This window comes from Cinclus cinclus, chromosome 26, assembly GCF_963662255.1.
Source record: "Cinclus cinclus chromosome 26, bCinCin1.1, whole genome shotgun sequence".
Lineage (NCBI taxonomy): Eukaryota > Metazoa > Chordata > Aves > Passeriformes > Cinclidae > Cinclus > Cinclus cinclus.
In genome coordinates, this window is record NC_085071.1 from 4,348,786 (window position 1) to 4,372,423 (window position 23,638).

The window sequence follows — 23,638 nt, forward strand, 5'->3', positions numbered from 1 at the left end:
ATCCAAAAAGACCTTAGCTCTAAAGTTTCAGTTCTGGTGGTTACTGTATGTCATCCCAGAAAACCTGGGACATCAGATCTTATGTGAAGTTTCAACAGATTTGACTTGCCAGATAGGAAAAAATTGAAACTTTTGGACTAGGTAAAACAGCAGCTTTAGTAAATTCCCCCAGGGAGCAAGAAGAGTTGGGTCACTACTGCCTGCACATGAACCACGAGCTTCTTGGATTGCTTTTGAAAGGGAACTCTTGGAGCTGAGAACTCCAAAGCTGTTAGAAAAGACACAAAGGCAGCCATTGGCTAAATTAGGTTCAAATTATTGGACTAGTGTGCAAAACATCTTCCCCCCCTCACTGTTTCCTAGCTAGTGCTATACATTCCAATGCACTTGGATATGTTCACATTCGAATGCTCGATGGCAACACAGAGAAAGATTCCTCAATGCACGGGGATTAAAAACTTATTTTCTTTTTTGCACACTTCCCTTCTCCAAACAATCACTGTGATTGTTCCTAAAAGGTGGTTTGTTTTTTGTTTTAAATTACACAATAGATTTTAGTTTATTATTACTTTTTTTTTTTTTGCAACAATAGTTGTGCTGCCGAGCAACTTGAGGTAAAGGCAGAAGAGGGTTAAACTACGAGAAATAATAATTAAAAAAAAAATGATGGCGGTGCTTCCCACGGGAGCCCGCCCCAAAAAAGCAGTTGGCTGGTTTCATATTGCATAATAGTGCTGTGTTCCTGGATGAAGTAAACAATCTTCCTCATGTCAATTTAAGGGTGAGCCTCTCGCCCCTGCACAGCGTCAGCTCCAGCACGATGGGAGGCACAGCCCCTAAACCAACCCCCTGGAAACATACATTGTATGTGGCTTAAGTTCTCAGTTCTCCTCTCCGTGAGTGTCTCCCGGGTCATTGACTTAAGCGAAGTACATCGTGCGTAAGGTGTCTTGGTGAATCTGTACAGCCTTCGCCAGGGCCTGCGGGTCTCGCCCGTTGCTCTGTCCTGACACGTGGCTCCCTTCAGCACTGCAGGGAACGAGGGAGAGACAGGCAGGGCTGTAAATTGTATTAATTCGGATCAAAAAGCTGCTTTCGCATCTCTTTGGCGGAATTACTGAGGTTAGAAATGACCTCTGAGACCGAGTCCAACCTGTGACTAATCCCAACCTCATCACCCACCCCAGAGCACCGAGTGCCATGTCCAGTTGTTCTTGAACACATGCAAGGATGGGGACTCCAAACTTCCCTGGGCAGCCCCTTCCAATGCCTGACCACCCTTTCCATGGAGAAATTTCTCCTGATGTCCAACCTGACACTCCCCTGGCACAGCATGAGGCTGTTTCCCCTTGACTTGTCCATTGTTCCCTGGAAGCCCAACCAGCCTTGGCTGCACCCTCCTGTCAGGGAGTTGTAGAGACTGAGAAGGTCCCACCTGAGCCTCCTTTTCTCCAGGCTGAGCTCCCCCCAGCTGCTACCCATAGGACTGAGTCTCCAGATACTTCTCCAGTCACCACCCCAGTGACAGAACTGGACACTGAGAAATATCAACTCTCATATTCACCCAGCAACCTTGAGGCTTTTGACAAATCTCTTCACCATGGCTGCTGAGCTTGTTCATCTAAAAATAAGCCTTTTATAAATACATTGATGGCTTGAAGGTTATAAAATATTTCTGACATACAGAGCTAGATAAGTGGAAGCACTTAACATTTGGTTCATTCATGACTACTCTGATCCTAAAGCAAGAAAATTAAATCTGTGGCTTGATTCCCTTAGACCACGTCAAAATCATCCAAAATACTTCCGTAACTGAATTCTTTTAATTTGAATATTATCCAGTGAATTCTACCCACTCTGGTCTGATGTAGAGCAGCAGCTGCCAGAAGCGACGATCTTAACATCAATCCTTGAAGCAACAAAAACTAAGCGCAAGACCAGCGGGAATCACCCGTAGTCAGGTGGCTTTAGGCCTGGCAGTTGAGAAGACGAGTGGGGACCAAAACCTGAGCACAGGCTGTGATTTACCTGTCGTGTTCCTTGTCCACGAGGTGGTAGCGTGCTCTGAATGCCACCAGGTGAGCGTAGTAGGCGGGCGCGGGGATGGAGACGGAGCGGGTGCAGCGCACGTACGTGTGGCACAGCTGGTACGTCAGCAGCTGCAGCTCGTCTGCTGTGAAACAGTTGTCATCCCACAGCACGTGGTAGTGGGAGGGACGGCTGGTTCCCTGCACAGATGGGGATGGAGGGTCACTTCTCTGGGTTTCCATAAACAGGTCGGGTTTTGATGTACAGAAAGTGTGAATTATCTAGTGTTAACTCCTATATAACAGCAGCCAAACTAGTACAGTTTTATGGCAGGCCTAAATGTAGTTAAAGGTTAATCAGGCTAGTATATACATTATTATATTGCTCTAAATGTTCTTCCTTGGATAAAACTTCTACATAACCCTCAGCGATCAACATGTGCTCCCAACCTGACTAAACCACAATTATAGCACCTTTTACCTACCTTCATTTAAACTGTTTCTCACAGAGAAACATCCCAGAGAAATAACCAGTGTTTTTACATCCTTCCAGTTCCTGAGAACCCTACCTGCAAGTATGAACACTAGAAACCCAAGTTAAATCTCACAGTGCACCTGAACTGGGTAAATAGTTGTGCTTTAGCCAAGCTACAAGTCTCTTGTTTTAAAACAAATACATCTGAAGTATCAATTTAGTTGAGGTTCTTTATGCCTTGCCATATTAAACACAGTGGAGCTGCAGCTACACCCAGCATTTCTGCTCCAACTTCGGTAACAATTCTTTTCCAAGGGGCAATAAAACAGCTTGCTCAGATACAGTGTAAAGGTTGACAAAAAACCCACTGAAATTATTCAAAACTGGAAAAGAAGTCATGCCCAGCCAACCTAAACAAAACTGATGACATTGTGGCCAGACTCACACCATAAAAATTTAAAGAGTAAATTTTTTTTTATGTTTTTAGCAATAGACTGATACAAGTTGAAATATTTTTTTCAGAAATAACAATGTTAAAAAATACAGTGACCTCTTTAAAAACAAACTTTAAAAAGCACCACTTGCCATCAGTGCAAATTTAAACGTGTATCAGAGACCACCTCTTAAGCAAATAAGTCCCACAATAATGTTTTATTATAGATAAAACCAAGCTAAAAGAACATCTCCCTGCTAAATAACTGTAAACAGGTGTCAGAAAAAGGAGAAAAACAACGTTGCCTAAATTCACATTTACTTACGCAAAGCAACCATACCTGTATTCCAGCATGGCTACAGAGGTAAAAATCAAACTCGTAGGGGTGTGTAATGTCTGTATCTACAGTTGTCCCAGCTGGAATATTTCCACTTCGTCCAACCTAGAGAAGAGGTTTGGTAAGTGTGGCCTCAGCTGTTTATACAGCTCAACTGTAATGAAAAATACAAGTTTCTATTCACCAGTGGCAAGGTTTCGGCACATGAAGTGCCACAGAACTGTTTGGAATGTGCCACTACATCAGCCTTGGAGGTTTGACAAGGACACTGGATGGCTCTCCAGCACCTTACGCAACACTGCACCTCCAGCACATCAGAACTTGCCGGCTCAGACTGAAGAGCAGCACAGACATTTGTATTTAGAATTGCCAGCTTCAGTTTGGACTGACTAACTCAGAAAAAAGGTTCCACCATTTTGTACTTTCTTCTATTACAACAGTGGAGATTGCTTCTGAGGAGTCACATGGACTTTAGCTCCAATGTGATGTTGTGGGGGTTTTTAATGTACTTAAGGTCAATGATTTTTCAATTTTGGACCCCATTTTATTGAATCAACACTTCCCTGCATGTACATTCAACCAGACGGACAGAAACTCAAGCTAATATTTTCTTCAGCAGCCTAAAAGCTCGACATGAAGCTTCCCCAAAAGTCTCCTCAGAGGGCAGTGATTACCCTTTCTGTTCTGTCAGCACAGAACAGCCGTGTATGATGTCGCTTCTGCACCACAATGTAGGTTATTCCAGGCTGGTAATCCTTCTCCAAACTGATGCAGGCTTCTCTAATGGCCAGCAGTTCATAATACAAAACCTACGAGCACAAGAACAGAAGAATTTAGGTTTTTCTTTCCACTGTATTCTACACACAGCACCTACTAACTCGGTGTAGTTAACAGTAGGTACAACTTTGGCACGCAACTGGTAATCTCAGAAAGTAGAGATTTGATTTCCCAAATTTAAAGACATCTTCCCACACAGGAAAACAGCTGCAACTCTTCTTATCCAAAAAGATGAAGAAATTCTCTCCTTAAAAGCCTCAATTATTTTATGTAAATATAAGCAGCTCAAACATTACAAAAGACCCGTGGCTACTACAGAGTAACAGAATCTTTCAAGGAACCCACAACTGAACCAACCTGTCGGAACTGTCCCTCAGAGACCCCGTCCCTGTAGAAGATGATACGGGTGGGCTTGAACCGTGTTGATTTGTAGAACTGGATGAGCAGCTCCCTGACCATGGAGGCCAGGTCCTGGATGATCTCCTGCCGGGGCCGCTGGACCCTCACCGTGGCACAGTACCTGCTGGGATGAGCATCCATGCTGCCTACAACCTGTGGGGAGAGTGCAGCAGGGAAGGCTTCAAGCTCAAATCTATACCAAAACAATTAACAACAAAAAGGCCAAGAGCGCCACGTACAAGATGTTTGTGCTAAACAGCAACTAGAGTAACTCTTTCAACAGGAATTTGTACAGGTTTAACACCTTTTTCCCCCAAGCATTCTGAAATGCACCTGCAGAACCTGGCTTCTCACTAAGGCCATTATTTTTATAATTCAGACAGACATTTTCTCATGTTTTACATTGAGAAAAACCTCAACTTCCCTTAGTTAAACACAGATGCAGTTTCCATAAATGCAATCAATGGCAACTAAAATACCAAGGGGGAAGAAGTAAAAGAGGACTGACCAAGCCTGCAATCACTACCTTGAGTTGCTGGACTGTACCAACACAAAAGGTGAGAAATATCAAAAACACTTCTGCCAAGCCAGGCCTTTAATTACAGTTTTCACCTTTAAAAAGACATAAAATGTTACTAGCTAATGCCACCAAGCTGTGTTATTTCCTTGAGAATGTTTCTACAGAAATGTATTATTTAACAATGCCATTTCACCTTGATTTAAAAATTAAAGAGCTAAGGAGCCACTCTGAAGCATCAGGCAGTTTTTTGCTTTTAAATACATGATTTTTAATATCATTGACAACGTGTACAAAGAACTGGCATAAACCCTGAAAGATACTTGATACAGACATAGTCCATGAGTCGCATTTACTATTCTAACATTTACCCAAGATGAAAAAGACCCCATGTAAATTTAATAAAACTTACAGCAGCAATGGAAGGCTTCTTTCCATCTCCAGCTGGAGGGTGAGTGACATCAGCTCCCAAAAAGATCACTGGCTGCTGGAACACAGAAGGTCTTCAAAAAGAAAAAAGTGCTAAGTCACACTCGTAGCTGAAGAGCTGCCACAAGGTCATTGCTCACCGTGGGGGTTATTTCTGTTTCAGCCTTATCAGGTACCCGGGCCAAGGCTCAACAATGGGATCTTTGTGCACAAGAGGTGAACTTGGAACCCTCTTCAGCAGAGTCCAAAACATGCTGCAAACACACTGCCAGAACCGGGGCATGATTCTAAGTGGGGAGCAGCCCCAGGGCTTCAGCAGAGTGGCAGAGCCAGGGTCCCCCAGGCACCACTGAGCTATAGCACCAGCATACACACTGTACTGTTCTCCAGGAACTGAGCAGCAGGATTGTCTTACACTGCATTTAAAATATTCTTCCTCACACAACTGTTCCTCATTTCAACTTTGATACTGATCAAACATTTGACAAGAACCTTGGCTGAAGGCTTAAGTGCACAGGCCAACCACCACTTTGAGCATGTGCTGGAAGGAATTTAATTCTACTTCAAATACCACGTACTATCAGAAGACTTTTAATTTAAAGCTTGGCCACATTTAAATTTTGGGTGCGAAGTAGCAAATGTAACCACATCAGTTAAAAGAAAACCCAAAGCAATCTCCAGAGTCTTACCTCTGATGAGGTACAAGGATGTTGTTGATTCCTCCTAGTTTAACATTAATCTTCAGGCACAGATTTGAAAGGGTCTGTGGAGATGTTTTAATGACGTTCTTGACCTGAACACACTGTGTGGCCATTCCCAACAGTGTATCTCCCACACGCTTCACCTCCGCTGGGAAGCAAATACAAGGAGACAACCTGAATCCATTTGAGGTTATTGCTGCATTTTCATCTTAGATAAGTCACAACAATTTCAGTGCACGTACTCTGCAGTAACTTCTAACTTATCTGCATACTCAAACCTGCTTCCAATTTATCTTCAGACACAAAACAGTAGTTTCTAACACCTAAAGGATGATTCTGAGTAAATTTTAACATATGCTAGGCAGCAGATTTCTCCAGAAGACACCTGACTGAACAGGTAAAGAAAGAGGTGTGCCCTTACCATACACAGGTGTCTTCCCTGGCAGGATGACAATGATGAGCTGAAGCCCTGAATAGGTGTTCTTGAGGTGTCTGAACATGGGCTCCACGCTGTCTGCACCCTGGGCATACTTGCAGAAGCAGGGCTGGCCCTGGATCGGCATCCCGGCGTCCTTGGAGATCTTGCGCAGCTGGTCTGTGAAACCCCTGAAGATGAGGAGATTTTTTTGATTTTTGCAGTAGCAACAGAACACAACCAAAGCACAAAGAGGACAGAACCATCAAAGGAGGATGATTCCAAATAGCTCTGAAAGCAGCATTTTAAAAATGTTTGTTATGTGAAGCACCACAGGCCAGAATGGGCTAAAAAATAGTCTAGACACCTTCAGTACTTTGTTCAAGATGTCAGAAGGGACTATATACAGTGATGTGACAGGACAAATACCCCACTGTACCCAGTACAGTGTTTTGACTGTACCTTCCAGCATGGAAGCAAACCAGCCCAGATCCTCACCCTAACATCTCACATTAAACCCAGGTAAAACGCTCACTGTAATCCTACATTCGTGTTTCATTCCATTAAGAGAACAGTCCAAAGCCTGAACCACAACATGCCTTACTTCAGAATTTCTTCTCTGCACTGTCTCTGTGTTGCAAAGCAAGCTATGGCCCACATCTTGATCTCCACCCCAGTGTGGAACTGTTTCCCTCGCATGTCCCACACGCCATGGCTTGGTGTTGCCACGGTTCGATTCTGGGGAAACAAAAGCAACAGACACTCAAGTGACTGAAAAAGAAGCAGCTGGTGCTATTTGCAGCTTCAGTATAAAAAAGAAGAGTTTATTATTCAAAGTTTGATCCCTGTAGAGTCAAGGTGTACAGGAAATCACTCCTCAAAACAGAAACCAGAGGAAAAGCCAAAGCCTCACCCGTCCTCCGTACTGCAGCATCGGGGCTGGGAGCACACGTCCTGTCACATGGGCCATCTCATCCCTCACTTTGAACTGGAACTCTTGGACAAATGGATCTGCATCATAATTTGCACTTCTCACCTAGGAGAGATTTTTCCACGTTACAGGACTATCTGATCATAAACCATATAACAAATAATAGGTTAACAGGAACACTGCAGAAGTGTTCCTACAACCACTTCATTGAAAAAGGCTCAGACTTGACCACTCAATACTATCAACCCATCCCCAGTGAAAACAATTACTACTGTGAGATACAATGGATGAAATAGTTTCTGTTCTCTTCATTACTCAGTGCTCGTTTTGCAGTTTATTCATTCAAAAGCTTATTTTTGAGTGTTTCCTCACAGTAAATTAAGTGCAGAGATGACAAGGCAAGAGCCTGTAGTATGGACTCATGCTATGGTTGCAGGCCATTTTAAATAAGTCCTACTAAAAAAAGTCATTAAAATCTTTGAAGTTCAGGGACAAGGAGGAGTGAAGAGACTAGGAATGTAATCCAGATGTAATTACATCCATGGATGTAATCCAGCCCAGTGTCACTCTGAGCAGTGTCCCACAGAGCTGGGATTGGGGCACTCACCAATCTGCTGATTTCCTCCTGCCTGTCTGGGGCAGACCTGGCTGTTGCTTTTATCATGGTTGATGTCTGATTGTCTGTCAGCTTCTTGATGCACCTCTGGCCAGCCACGATGTTACACACCTGCAGGAGAAATCAAAGCATTAATTCACACCAGAAGCACTCAGATCACACCACACAGTACACACATGACACTGTGCTGTCACTATAAACCACAATCCAAACATGTTGGAGCAACTGCCTGTTCTTTCTTGTATTTCCACACTTTAAGATGCAGACAGTATTTAGTGAAATTAAAGAGCAATGAACATGTAAACCTGTAAACACACTTGTACTGCAAAGAGCATACATTCTTAATGTTTTGCCAACTGATAGAACCCACCCAAACTTAGCTGATCTATCAGAATAAGGCTCTTACTTCTAAAGGCAGGTAGGTGTGTTTTTGTTCCTGTCCCACTTGCAGACAAGGAAGGTGAGGATATTTCAGCTGGAGGTTGTATTTCTCTCTGAAATACTGTGCTACTGTCCTCTCCACAGTCTGGCCATTTTCTAGCTGTAAAGGAAAGCTGAAAAGACAGACATTTTAGTAAAATATTAATAAGTCAAATAACATCATCCCAAAATTAATGAAATAACAGGTTTTGATACTCAGTGTGAAACTGCCCTGTATTTCATGCTCTGACAAAAAGCCTCTTACGTTTGATGACTTGCAGGCCGTCTCGTTACGTTACAGACACGGTACTTCCTTCTCATTGTCCCACAGTGAGTCACTTCTACCTTTAGACCTGCATAAAAGCATCAAAAAAACTGATGCCGTAACTACACAAACATGTACACAGGAGACACAAGGTTTCAGATGATAGAACATAACAGCTTTGGGGTCAGCATCAAATGGGACAAACATAAGAAATTATTATTTGCCAAACAGTTTTACTTTCATTATAATTTGAGCTCTGACTAATCCTGATTACTATCTTCAGAAAGAAATCATGACATAAAATATTTAATGTTCAATGTCTTCTGAATTTCATTTAGCAGTTTCATTTAAATAGCACTGACTGAATTCAGATGGCAGTTTTCACCATATACTCATGTTCTCATTCACAATCTTGTACATCTCTCCAAACTATCAGTTCCAATATAACTGAAATTAAAAGGACAAAACCAAGTTTGTACTTTATTGTCTTTCCACCAGCTTTGTGTCCACATGCAGCCTGTAATTTAATTTCACTGACCAAATTTAACATTGCATTTTGAGCAATGTCTCAAAAGCATCCAGTCTACACACCAGAGCCTCTCCAGACTTATCTCTGCCCACGATAATCATGACAGTGGCAGTTCCAAGAGGCTCTGGGGGCTGTTGCTGTGACTGTGCACACACTGTGCTGTTCACACAGAGCAGCCTCAACATCTGCTGGGAGCACAGAGCTTATCACACGAGGGCTGCACAGCATCCACATACTGCTGTCTCTCCCCAGTCCCACAGGACAGAAAGCAGCTAAGAACAGAGCCTGGGTATTCAAAGGATTCACCTCCAATAGTAAAGTCTAATACTAGTGAAGTCTAGTAGTAAAGGCCTTGGAGAGAGCAGTTGAATGGCTCATGCTGTTGAGGTTTGTGTGGATTGTGGACCACTGACTGAACATCCACACAAAATCAGGTCCCCAGGTACCAGACATCAGACAGTGTTTAGTTTACTGAGGACACAGAAATCACAAAGAAACACTGACTGTGCTTTCTTGCTCCCTGACAACACTAATTGCATCAAGAACATCAGTATTACTCAGAGAATAGCACAGTCAAAAATAAACCACCACTGCCCTGACATGGCATTAAGAGAAAATAAAAGAAATCATGGGGCACTGTGACCACAGCCAAGGGCTGATGAACACAGATATCTGAAACCCATTCCCTGCTCTGTCATTACTCTGCTGTGCCCCTACCAAGGCAGTGCCCTCCCCCAGTGCTTCTCACACACAGCCAGCTCTAATGCAGGGCTTGTTTTGATGTAGGTGCTCATGTCCTGGCTGGAGCTTCCAGACCCTACAACAGCAAAGACAAGTCTGAGAGCAACTTTCCATTTTTCTGACTATGGTAACAGAGCCTCTGAGCACCTGAAATCAAGCAGAGGCAGTTTTTCAATCTCCACTTACCTGGCCTACAGAACAAAGACAGATAGGCAGATGTAAAAGGAAGCATGTTAGGACTAGTACAAAATAATTCCTGTAAGTATTTTTTCAGTCGTGACTCTTCTGTGAGTACATCCCTTTATGACTACAATTCAAATTTACTTCTTAGCTGCCCAGTATTTCAGTAGAGTCCAATCTTGCATCAAGTGTTTAAGAGCTGAGCTCCTTCAAGGCTTTTCTCTCTGCAAATTACACCGGAATGAAGGATATGGGAAAATATAAACCCAAGTAGCATATATGGAGTAAAATCACTCAAACCAGCAGCTTATGCAATTCCTTTGGAATGGAATTTGGCCTTCAGCTGCAAGTGGTACTTGTTTTTCCACAAGGCAATCGGTTATCAGAATTCACTATAACAACACTCTTTCAAAGAATCAATGTTAGCCTTGAAATCAGTGTTCACTTTGCCACAGCACTGAAACAGCAGGAGCCCACACACAATTCCAGGTGGCCTCAGGGACCCTGGGTTAAGAGAGGTTAGCACCAGTCACTTACCTCTGCCCAGGCAATGAACAATGTGCTCCCTCTTTTCCTCTAAGCCACTGGGAATGTTTCTCAGCTCCCATTTCTGCAGAGCTGCATTGTTTCTCTCAGGATTACAGCTACACACATGGATACTACAATTCTCTTGGCAGTTCCAGGCCCTTCAGATGCATGTTAACCAGCCTTCCAGTTAAAACAATTCCCTTAGAATTACCTTTATTGTGTTACCTGGGACAAAACCAACCCATTTCTGCTCACCCTTTATCTCTTTGGTGAATTTTACCCGATGAGAATCAGTCAGAGGTCGTGGTTGTTCATCAATATTATGAATGTCAAGGACTTCACACATGAACTGAATTACGGGTTGTGCTTTGTAGAAGGCAGTGGCAGAAACTAGAAAGAGCAAAATACTAAGTGTAAAAAACCCCAGTCAAGGTATTGTGAAGTAGTTCATACATCAGTATTTCCTAGAATTCCACGTAAACCTCAGGCACATTTAGAAACAGAACAGCAAGTTCTGCAAGAGTGAAATAACAAAAAGGCAGCAAAAGGTCCACAGTGACACATCTGTCTCCAGTACAGTCATCCTGCTACTACCTGGAATTTCAGGGGTTTGAAAGGGTTTTTCCCCAGAGAACATTTATTTCTAGAAAGCTGCAACACCCCAGAGAGACATTCTCTTTCACCTCTGTATGAAGCTGCAGAGACAGGATTAATACCTCTCTACTGCAGACTTTTGAATATTAAAAGCTAACAAAATTATATATTGTGTTGAATTATATCAATTACACAATCTACTCAATTACTGAAACAATACCTGGTGTAGACACGAGCACTATTTTGACTACGCACAAATTGTGTTGGTGTAGTGGGGAGTGCAGCCCTTGATCTATTCAAATCTCTTACCCTCCCCACATGTTAATGACACAATCACTTTAAGGGACAATATACTGCTTTTAAGCAGGACAGCTAACTTATTCCATGCAAGGAAGATCATAAATTACCTTCCTGATAAAGTTATAAACAACTGAAACAACACCTTCGCCAGGAAAGGTGAGGTAGGACTAGACAGAGCTCAGGCACAAACTGTTCCACACGTTTAAAACTTTAAATGGCAACAACAGAAAAGAAATACTCAACAAGTATCTATCAGTTTTCCAGAACTCATGTACCAAATCCACCACACATCTGTGCTCATACAACCCAACATTCCTCAGACATGTGTCACTTGAGCAGCCTACCAACCTCACAAGACACATTAGCCAACACCTTCAGATGCCTGAGATTGTTCCAGATTTCTGAGTGACCCCAAATCCTCACTCTTCCCACCCTGGCATTATGTGGGTTGTCTCCCACAACAATGCCTTCATTAAGAACCTCATCCAACTAAACAACTGAAAAACCTACAGAGATGGAGTTTGAGGACAATTTCACATCTTCAAATCAGGAAACAGAACAACTCTGTGAATCACCACTTAGAAAGGGCTTAAAATTCCTCATTCACAAGGAGGACTGAAAGACTTCTACTCCAAGAGTTACTACACTTGCAAATGCTGGTAAGAAAAACTTGCCTCACAAAGTTACAGCACAGTACATCATCAATTGGTACATGCAATCAAATGTAAATTCATCCTCTTCTCCTACCTGAGCTGCAGTTCTCTCAGTACCTTGCATACAGATACCAGCACTGGTTCTTTTGGGGACAGGTTGAAAATTTTATATTAAATTTTTCAACCACAGCTGCTGTGAGAAAGGCAATTCTACAAGAACAAACCATATGACTTCAGTCACACGAGAATCCCCCACAATTTATGCAAACCAGAACACGTAGACTTGCAAATTTTCAGCAAGACAGCTCAACATCTGCAATATTTTATTATGCTCCAAGACAGATGCTAAGCACAACCTGACTTTGAGTGCTCAGTGTAGAGCAAGACAATTTACCTTGGGTTTATAAAGCATTTCAAAGACAGTGAGAACTGGATGTACATCAGAGAAAACCTCAGGCAGCACCTGCACCTCCACCAGTGACACTTTTCAATGAAGGTTTAACAATTAAGTAGAGTGCTCACAGGACACAGGAGTCTGACACAGGCACCAGTCAATCTCAGATCCATTCATCTGGGACTCTATACACTGCTGCAGATCTTATGCTTTTGCTTAAGAAAGCCCATCCCAATCAGCCCTATTCAGAGAAGTGTTTGGGGTATGCTTTTAGAGTTTTCTTGGAAGTACTGAGCACCACTCACTGTCTACAGCTGCACAGACACAGTGCAGGCAACCTCCCTCTGTCACTGATGCACCAATACTGAAATTAAGGAAAACAAGCCCTGTGCAATTCCTTCTTATGTAGTGATATTGGTTTTTATATGGCAGCTAAATTTCAGCTCAAACATCGACATGATGACAAATGCAAGGAAAAAAGACTAGAATTTCTAGGTAGCCTTTGCCATACATGTCTGGTCTGAATCCCAGCCCTGAATCTCCACTTACCATCGATGTTGAGCATCATTTTCCACATGGCAGGTCGGACTGACTGATGGAACCCAAACCAGACCTCCCTGCCCCCTCCCAGGGGGTGGTCGTAGCCTTCTGGAGCTGAGAAGAAGGAGCGGCCCACAGGGGTGTACCTGGTGAAACAGGTGGCCACACATTTATGTTCTTGCTTTCCAAACATAAAATTCACGTAACAAAGATTAAAACACACAGCATTATGATTTTTTGGTATTTTGTGCACCAGCAATCTGTGCCAAGAAGCAAATATAAACAAAATATCCTGAATGCTTCTGCTCCTATTGCAGTGCTTTTAAATTTGGACAAAAACATAAACTATTTTTAGCAATGCACAAAACACTTTCAGTTTTTACAACGAATCAAGAACTAAGTTAACTTACCCTTCCTGATTCTCTGCTTCAAGAAAGTGGAATCCCCACCACGGCAGAGTCTGTACAATAGCCTTGCCTATACTGGTCTGACCCTTAAATACCATTTTTCCTATTTCATAGGGAACTTTTGAATACAAGATACATTGAGAGAAGCAAAAACTATGGGGGAAACAAAGAGCTAGAGGAAATGATGTTTCTCTCACAGGTAGAAAGCAGCTGCTCCTGATCCTCCACACCTCCTGTTTTATAATGCATAGGCATTAGTACAGAGGTTAACATATTCAGACCTGGGGAAGCTGAGGAACACTGGATTCCACAAAACCACAGGGCACTTTTTTTAGGATTCAGCTTCACGCAGTGAAACCTATCAGAGCAAAGCCATCGTGCTGCCTAAAGCCAACAATCTTCAAAAGTACCTCTCATCAACCAAATCAAGAAAAATTTGCCTTCTCTAAATTTCAGGGTCCTGAGATAAAATAACAAATAGGAGACTTTGTTAGGATAGGTATCTGGTCCCAGCCATGTATTTCAGACACGAGAAGCGTGCACTGCTGATAGAATATCAATAGATTAAAGAGACTCATGCTTTTCACAGCTACTGCCATCACTTGGCTCAAGCTGAGCAGAACCAGGACAGCAGTGCTACAGCTCACTGGAACCTCTCAGCATTTCAATGAAGGCCTATTATAAATGCCTGCTGTTTCCTGATCTTTTCCAACACACACATCACCTGTTCTGCCTACAGAAACATTTGTACACGACTGACTACAAGCTCCCCGTTCAGCTCACCAGCTGTGCTGCAAAGGGGAATGAGCAGTTTCTCTTTTCACCTGTGAAGAAATGGGGATGAAGGTCTCCCAGTGGGAATACTTCAGGTAAAGACAGACTGCAGGAAGACAGTGAACCTACTTCATGGAGGGGAGGTGTCGTAGCACCACATCGACAGCATGAACAGGGTTAGTGCTGATAGGTTTGTCTAGTTCCAGAGGCTCAGGCAAGGTTCTTCCTGTCAAAACTTCATGCAGCAAGTGCCAGCTCACCCGAGAAACAAACTTTATTGACACTTTGAAGGGACGATCTTTTCCACCCTCTCCTGGTAGTGTCACATCCAAATCCACCTGGGCAGGGGAGAAAAGAAAGAAACAAAACACAGCATTTTAATCTGGAGTCTGGTAGCCTTGAGATACCACTCCTTCCCATAACTGAGCCAGAGACTCAAAAACTCAGATATTGCAGACAGAGCACATTTGATGAAAGTACATTATCAAATGCATGAAGTGAAGAGAACTGGGCCCTGACCGAGCAGAAGAGGATAATAATTTTTGTCATCTCAAATCATAAAGCAACATATTCTAGAAAAACTCTGGCTTGTTTTTTTCAATTCATCATAAGATCACATATTACAGTCTGTAAAATTCAATGTTTTAATAGATTTTGCTGTAGAATGCAGCTACTAAATTCTACAGTAAGTTCTGTATGCAACTATTACATCAATATTTAACACACTGGAATTTGTAGGAAATATATCGGAAGGACTCAGTTTTAGTACAGATGCTGTAAGACAGTTCCAGCTGTTCTGAAATCAACAATATTTAAAGTTGTTTTTTTTCCTTTCCTATGAACCTGCTACCAATATAACATCTTCCCAGTTATCTTACCCCAGTAGTGGCCACAGGAAGTGGATTTGCTGTATAGAGGCTTCTTTTCCCATCATAAACTGGTCTACGGTCCCCAAATATTGTCACTTTAAAATGCTGCACCATAGAGTCCACCACGTCCCTGGAAAAGGGGATATTTACATTGAAGATGTTTCTGAAGAAGGATCAGACCCAGGCTAGCTCCCACTCCCTGGTGTTTTGCTGAAGTATTTGTAATAAACAATACTTGAGTGAATTATAAACAACCACTGCTATTCCAAAAGGTGCTTCACATACTTCAACTAAACAAATAAACACTACAGAATAAAATCAGAATCAATGAAAATCTCAAATACCGGGAAATATTGGTACAGAAATAATTTCAGAAACTCCTAGAAATTATCAAGGTCTTTGCATCATCTTTATTATGGAGAACAAGGACACTGTTACCTTGGAAAAAAACCACAAAGTGGTATTTTAAAGAACAGCACAAACCCCCCAGTGGAAGTTCTGCCAGTTCATTGCACTGTCTGCAGCAATGTTTATCTGCTCCTCAGTTGATGAGAGTTTTGAATTCTGCCTATACTGGTTATAAACATGAGATGCTCTAACAAAAAATGGCTTGACTATAAGTCCTTAAAAACCTGAGTTTCTACAAAATCATGTAAAAGCCTGATCCAACTTGGACATAATTATAAATTTGCCTCCCTTGCTTTATTATAACTTGATGGCAATAAAGGTTAACCTGACACAAGCACTGAAATGACACTTGAAAAACCATCATGAAATTTTCAGCTTATACAAAAATGCTTCTTGATGCAACTAGTAGATAAAAAGAGAGTTTTGGAACACTCCTAACTGTAACAGGCCTTTGAGATCTGAATTCTTTGGGAAGTCTTAGTGTTTCAGTGGCACAGAATGGAAACATTTTCCTTCAGCACCTGCAAACCAGCTCCTGCATAACAGCAGCTTCCAGGCACCACATCCTGGCCAGGCAATATTATCCCAAAGTACTTCAGGAAGATGATAAATATGACTTCCTCTTCAAGCTGAATGAGCAGCAGCACTTTCACCTCCCAGCTGGGACTGGAGAAAATGAAATTCTCCTTTTCACAGCTCTTGATGTTACTCAACATTCCCAATGGTATAATTTACAAGCCAAATGTATCTTCTCACCTGTTCACCCTCCGAGGACACTTATCTGGTTTGATATCCACCTCATAGAGGTAGACATCAATCTTTGGGATTTCAACTTGGAAGCAGTTGGCCAGCAGTTTAATGGGCTTGCCCATGGTGCCATAGCCGGGACGTCTGGGCACCATGAGCAGGGGCTGTGCCCCCACGGGTCCTGCAAAGGAAAAATCCCACAGATTAGGAGAAAACCACCACAGACGATTCCCTGAATCAACTCCCAGGTGGGCACCAGAGCCAGCACACTCGAGGAAAGGAAATCAGCTGTCTCCAACAGCATCATGCTGCCCATGAAATTCCAAACAAATGATTGCCCATTATTAATCCTTAAGCCCACACCTACATCTAGACTGTTCTATTACTCGTGAGTTTCAGTGATCAGCATTAATAAAATCATGTTTTGTTTAGGAGATTTCCTAAAAAAAAAAAAAACAAAAACAAAAAAACAAACAAACAAACAAAAAACCACGAAAAAACTCCACCAAAAAAAAGCACCAACAAAACAAAACAAACAAAAAAATAAAAAGAAAACCAACCAAGACAGTGAAAAATAAAAAACAAAACCAAAGCAAAAAACTTTAAACAAAAACCACCCCAAAAATTACGCAGGAAGTCTTACAAGTCCTTTCTGAACACTCTGGTAATAACCAAGTAACTGCAGTATCTCTGGACTGATGCACAGGATTTGAGATAAACTCTCCATTTCAGTGCCAATATCAGCTTAGTCTTGGAAGAAAGATTATTCTTGAACTTTGCTGGCTGAAAATGGATGAAGAGTAAAACCATTACCTCCCATCTAACTGCCCCCATAAAGCCAATTTGCCAGAAGAGTAAAGACTCAGATTAAGACAGGATTGTAAAACTCTTGTTTACTTGTAGGCTAGAGAAGAATACCCAGAACTGCTCAGAGAAACAAACAAATCTACATCAAGACGGGTATTTTGAAAAGCAGCTAAAACACCTGCCCAGATTTGTTCCATTCTCATCTATTTAATTTGCTTTGCATCCTTTAGGTGAGAACCCTCCACTCAAGAGTTGCATTACTCATGCCTTACAAACCAAACACAGTAGTAAATATAGCCCATTTCTCAGAATTTCTACCGGCATTTCCACTTAAAAATACCTCCTTCCATTAAGAAACAATAACAAAACCAAAATGCTCGGCAGCCTGAGTTTTAAGAAGTTACTCATGGTACAAATGTCCTCCTGATTTACAGAGCATTTGAGCAAAGTAGTGCAAAGTTCTCCCCTCTCCTCCTACTCCGTGATGCAGGCAGTGATTCCAGCCCACTCGTTTTCATAGCAGAGTTAAAATGTCAAGTGCTGGGAAAAATGTTTTTTATTTGCCTTTTGATTAATCTCCATAATTTCTGTAAAAAGCCCTGCATTATCTTGAAGGAAATAATGTCCTGAGAACTGGTGAACATCAAAGCCAAGTTTCTCTGTAACATTTGTCTGGCTCTACCCAGAAAACTACTGAAAAATTCTGAGTGGGGCTGGCTTGGAGCCACAAGATAAAACAAAACAGAAACCAAGAAGCATCATTTAAAACCCGCTCACAGACTCTGCTTATGCAAAACTTGTTCCAAGCATCTGCTCTCTTCAACTTTTCCTTCATTTTAATACTCTCATATGAGTAAAAGCAGCCCTAGAATTCACTCCAGTTATACTTGCAGAACATAAGCATAAGCAAAAAATGTTACTACTAAACATTTGAGTGGCATAAACAAGTCAACAGTTCATGTTAATATTCTGAAGACATACACACCACAATTTATATTTTGTTCCTATCTGTAGGAAAGACTAACGAAACTGCTGAAATAAAGACATTAAAAAGGTTCTTTTAGTCTGGTCAGCCTTGTGTGCCCCACTCACCCAGCTCATCCTGGAAGAAGTTAGAACCCAGATTTTGGTAAACAGGAATTCAGTGACCAATAAATGAATATGAAGTGCAGGACTACACACTGTTCAGGTGCAATTTTTAAAAAACAGCTATTTTGCTATTATTGTGTGAATCATATGCTCTCTTGAACAAATGAACTTAAAAACATGAGTATGCCAGTACTGCCCAAATACAGGAGCACACACTCAGAAGACCCTGCTTTCCAGACACACTGACTTGCCAGATTCTGTTGTCAAAGTCTTGTGTCAGTGGCTTCAAAGCTGTGACTCAAACCCCAATAAAACACAAATAACCAGCGATGCTCTGGGGATGGTTCTGCCGCATATCTACCAGTGACTCACCCAACCTCATGCCTAAGTCCTGTGTCAAGCCCATAGAAATAAACACACAAACAAAAAAAAAAAAATCAAAGTACAATTATTCTACAGAGTACACCATGCCCGAGTGGCAGATCCTTTCCTTCAAGTCCTTTAACCATTGCAAAAACAAAGCAGGTCGGGGCACAAAAACCTTTCTCAAAGCAGCAGCACTGTGAGGTCTCCTCCACAGGAGATGGAGCAGCTCCTCACTGCTTCCAGAGAGTTCTGCACTGCTCAGCTGTCCACAGCTTTGAGAGGAGAAACTCCTTTGTGTTAAAGAAACCAATACACTCTGCCATTAAAGCACCAGGTATAGAACCATGGAATAGTTTGGGTTGGAAGGCAACTTAAAGATCATCTCACTCCCACTTCCATGGGCAGGGACACCTTCCACTATCCCACACTGCTCCAAGCCCCATCCAACCTGGCCTTGGACACTTCCAGGTACGAGGCAGCCACAGTTTCCCCGGGAAACTTGTGCCAGGTCCTCTCCACTCACACAGAGAAGAATTATTTCCTAATATCCCATCTAAGCCAGCCCTCTGGCAGTGGGAAACCATGTGCCCATCACTCCAGGCCTTGTAAATAGTCCCTCTCCATCTTTCTTGTAGGCTCCCTTCAGATATATGCCTAGGATGTTCTTAAAAATCCCAGGAAAACCCCCAAACCAAGTCTGTCACTGCGATGGAGCAGAGCTCAATTCTTAAAACCAGCTCAGCAAAGTCCCCAGCACTAAAACTCAACTTGATTTATAACAGAAAACAAGGAGCACACAAACAGGAACAAAAACTGGTGTCTCAGATTCTTGGAAGGCTTCCGTGCAGCAAGGGAGCGTGTCTCAAGATCATGGAACGGTTTGACTTGGAAGGGACCTTAAAGCTCCCCCAGTTCCACTGTGGAAGTCCCTCTAAGGGTTCCAATGAGCTCTGAGTGAGAATCTTTTCTTCCACGGAAGTATTGATGTTCCAATCAGGCTTAAACACAGCTGAAAGGGACGGCGATTCCTCAGCAGCCCAGCCAGCACACGGACATGTCTGGCCTGCATCCAAACATTGGCTGCACCTACCTAGCAACCAGAGAAGCCCTGTCGGAATAAAGCCTGAGCACAATGAGCAGGAGCTCAGAAACCTGCAAATGCTTCCAACACACCACTGTACAAAAAACTGCAGCTTCTGGCACACGCGGTGTTTTTACGGAATGAAGAAAAGCCCTGATCTCCAGCAGGATGCTAATAGGAAATGCAGATTTCCTTACAGAAAGGGCCATCCCCACCAAGCTTCCAGAAAAAAGAAATCCTCTTTCCCATTGTGGCTTCAGCATTATAAAGCTACACTGTGTTAACAGAGATAACTTAGTAGCTTTATTTTTGTTTATACAGTTCTAAATCCAACTCAATGGGTGCTGGAACAACCCAAAACAAATCATCAAGGCCTGAGCAGGTAAATACAACTTGCTCTGGCTCAGGAACACGAGGCAGATTTGTGGAACCGATCCCAGCCTCAGGCTGGAGCTGCACTGGGGAGAGCTAGAGTTCTCCATGGAGGGGGAAAAAAGAAAAGATTCCCTTTCACAGGGCCCCTGGCTTCTACTAAGAGGCCCAGCCTGTGGAGCTCTAAGAAAATCTTATCACTAGCGATAAATAACCTAATTCTGGATTTAAAAAATACACAGAGATTTGATTCAAATGTTGGTTTCAGTGATTGAGCTCCATCTGCCAGAAATCATGAATTGCCTCATTTCTGTCACTCGGCCTTGCTGGGTGGCATTACATTATTTATGAGTAACGCAAGCCATGTTTTCTAAACATTCCTCCTTGCAATTTAGGGTTTGGTTTTTTTTTTTTTTCAAGGTTTCAGATACTAAGTCATGTTCAAACTCATCAAAAGCCAACATTTCAATGCCGTGCTCTGTGACTGCCAAATAGTGGTGTGGTAACTCATTCTGGCCTAATGGGTGTACAGAAAACACACTGAAGTGTTTCAGGAGAATTTAAAAGACAATCAATGCTTCTGAACCACTAAAAAAATCTAAATACAAAAAGCTTTAAGCCTAAAAAAGCAGCTTATATGCACACAGTGAAGTTAATACCCAATTGCTCTGGGAGAAGAGAATGTGCCAGCCCACACAAACCCTGTAAGAGTTTTCCCTGGAAGGTATTTCCACAGACCAAAAATCAGGAAGGTAAAAATTAGCTCAAGAAATATTCCTGGACACCTTCACTGAGGAAATAAAGCTCTGAGGATGAAACAGTTCATACTGTGAGTCAAACAACTTCCAGAGCAACTCCAGAGGAAATCTGCCACTGTATCTCACAGTAGAGTAACTTTTGAAGGCAACTATGAATCACCCCCTTCACTGTTCTACCACACCCACAAAAACGGGACTTTTAATGGACTTCCTAAATCACTACTCTGAATCAGAGAGGGAAAAGACACTTCTTGGGATTTTCTCTGCCCAAAGTTTGTATGGAAAATAAACAGAACATTAAGGATGCCCGCGGTGCTTCCTTAAAAACTGAAATTAAAAAAAAAAAAAATCCAACACAACTTAACACTTTTAACACAAAAAGCTGTGAGCTTTGACAGAACAATGTAGGACAGGGAAATTAACACAATCAGCACTGATACGACTTGGTTACACCACAGAACATCCCCTTTTGGTTGAATTGGTTGAACCTCCCTGCCTTTTGGAAGTTTACTGAACATTCTCCTGGTGGAAGTACAGTAATGCCTGATCTGTGCCAAGAGCAGCTTTTCCTTCACTTTCCCCAATGAACATTTTATTGCTGGTCCTCAGTTTAGTTTCACCACAACCCACGCCCTAAGCAGCCACCTTCACATCCTGCTCCTGCTTTCAGGGATGTTTAAATTTCATGGACCAGGAGAGCCACAATACTTCCCAGATTCCTCAGCCTAAGCCTCTCACACAAACAGGACATCACCTACAGCACTGCTTCACCAAGATGTCCTAGCACACGCTTCCACTTTATTTCAGGGATACTCACACACCAATCTTTGTTCCCCTCTCTGCTTATTTTATTCCATGTCTTCTCTTCATGCACAGAAAACAAAGCACATCTTAAGTGTCTTTCTCTCTTTCATGACAGAGCTTTAATCCTTATTTGTTCCACCAAGGGTGCTTTGTGTCCTCCTGTTCCAACACCCCAGGACCTGGAACGTGAACACTGTACTTAACACTTCCCTCACCACAGAATAGGCATAGGAAAAACCATCCATCATGCTGGACACCGCCTGAGCCCACAAGGAACACTCTGCAGCAGCTTTGCTAAAAGCCAACATATTGCAGCCTAACAGGAGGTAAATTCACTCCAAATGAAAACTAAACCATTTGTGAGTTCTTCTTGCAAATCTGTTCATCGGGAAACAACTACAACTGCACCAGGTTAGAGTTTATTTAACACCATGTAAGAGAGCATCATATGATTTCCACCAGATTGTTAAAATCCTGCATCTTAAAATATTCTCAACCCACCACAACCTCAAGCCAGGCAACAGCTGAGGTAGGGAGTTTTTCCAGCCAAATCTATCATTGTCTTTAAATCTCCAAGTATGTTAGAAAAGGATCTCCATATAGAGATAGGAAGGCACGTTTGGTGTTGACACCTTCAGTCTCAGTCTTGTATTTTCACCACCTGTGGTACCTATTCAAGTGATAGACGTGGAACTTCAGGTGGCTCAGGACATTCCCTTTGCCATCGAGGTACAGCCAGGAAACTGCCAATTTAACACTGCCCAACTCTGAACCCTCTGCTGTTCTGCCAGACTTGGAATACATTATCTTGAAAAACTGAATCAGAACTTCTTTCTCCAACCCTCAAAATCCATTTAAACCACAAAGATGATAGATACTGAGCATGTGCTTTCCTGGCAAAAGGACCAAATGGCCAAAATGTGAAGATTTTCATAGGGTTTGGGCTGGAAAATACCTTAAAGCCCATGCCATTCCAGGGACACCTTCCACTATCCCACGTTGCTCCAAGCCCCCATCCAACCTGGCCTTGGACACTTTCCAGGGATGGGGCAGCCACAGCTTCTCTGGGCAATAGCCATAACCACCTCGGAACGGTTATTGTGAAGCAGCACACCCAAAGGCACAGGAATTAGCCCTAAAACTCAGCGTGCTGACGCACAGGGACCAAACACCCGGCGTGAGCCCGGCAGGAGCTGCTCGAGGGAGCGCTGCCCGGTCCCGCCGGGCTCTGCGGGTCCGTCCCTGGGGCACCGGCACGGCGCGGGTTACGCAAGCCGGGCACACCGGTTATGAAATACCGACAACTCCTTCTCCACCTCCGGCACAGGAAGCAGGGCACGGAGAGGGTCGGCCCCGGTTCTACCCGGTACCGGGGCCCTGCCCGCGGGGCTCAGCTCCTCCCGCCCGATCCCCCACGGGATGGACTCGGCCCGGCCGCTGTCCCGCGGCACCGGGGAGGGCACCGGGAGTGAACGGGGGGAATGGCGCGGGGTATCCGTTCCCCGATCCCGCCGGGCCCCGCCGGGCCCGCGCTCACCTGCGCTGCCGATTTCCATTCATGGAGCTGGGGCGCAGCCGCTCAGGGGCTGCGGCGGCCGGCGCGGGGCTGCGCTGGGCGGCGGTTCCTCCGCCGCGTTCCCGACTGGGCCGCTCCCGGCGCTGCTCTCGGTGCCGCTCCCGGAATTCCCGGCGCTCTCGGTGCCGCTCCCGGCGGTCCCGGCCCCTCACGCGGCGGCGGAGGCGGAAGTGGCGTGGCCGCCCCGCAGCCCCGGCTCGCGCGGCCGCTCCCGCCCCGCCGCGCGCGCGCGCGCCCCGCACGCCGGAAATCCCGCCCGCGCTTCCCCTGCCCCCGCGCGCGCCCCTTCCTTTCCGGGGGAACGGGAAGCGGCGCCGGAAGCGGGCGGGGCGCGAGCCGGCGCGGTTACCGCGGCAACAGCGGGGGGAGGCGGGAAAGG

The 23,638-nt window shown here is 43.6% G+C and overlaps 1 protein-coding gene across 2 annotated transcripts; it reads right to left on the reverse strand.

Annotated features, from left to right (window-relative positions):
• AGO3 (argonaute RISC catalytic component 3) lies at positions 1–23,239 on the reverse strand. Of its 2 annotated transcripts, none has more exons than XM_062509271.1 (19): positions 23,221–23,239; positions 16,416–16,587; positions 15,261–15,381; positions 14,512–14,720; positions 13,211–13,347; positions 10,976–11,110; positions 8,743–8,830; positions 8,464–8,611; positions 8,049–8,168; positions 7,424–7,546; positions 7,115–7,248; positions 6,517–6,701; positions 6,084–6,243; positions 5,378–5,468; positions 4,407–4,601; positions 3,947–4,081; positions 3,276–3,377; positions 2,029–2,228; positions 1–1,029 (listed from the first exon to the last, which is right to left on the reverse strand). In XM_062509271.1, the coding sequence occupies exons 1-19, from the start codon at positions 23,237–23,239 to the stop codon at positions 921–923; spliced, it is 2,583 nt and encodes an 860-aa protein (XP_062365255.1). In that variant the 3' UTR covers positions 1–920. The 2 variants fall into 2 exon arrangements, with proteins under 2 accessions (XP_062365255.1, XP_062365256.1); XM_062509272.1 differs by lacking the exon at positions 23,221–23,239 and adding an exon at positions 15,226–15,228 and having other exon boundaries at positions 16,416–17,666.
• Between the last annotated feature and the right edge of the window lie 399 nt (positions 23,240–23,638).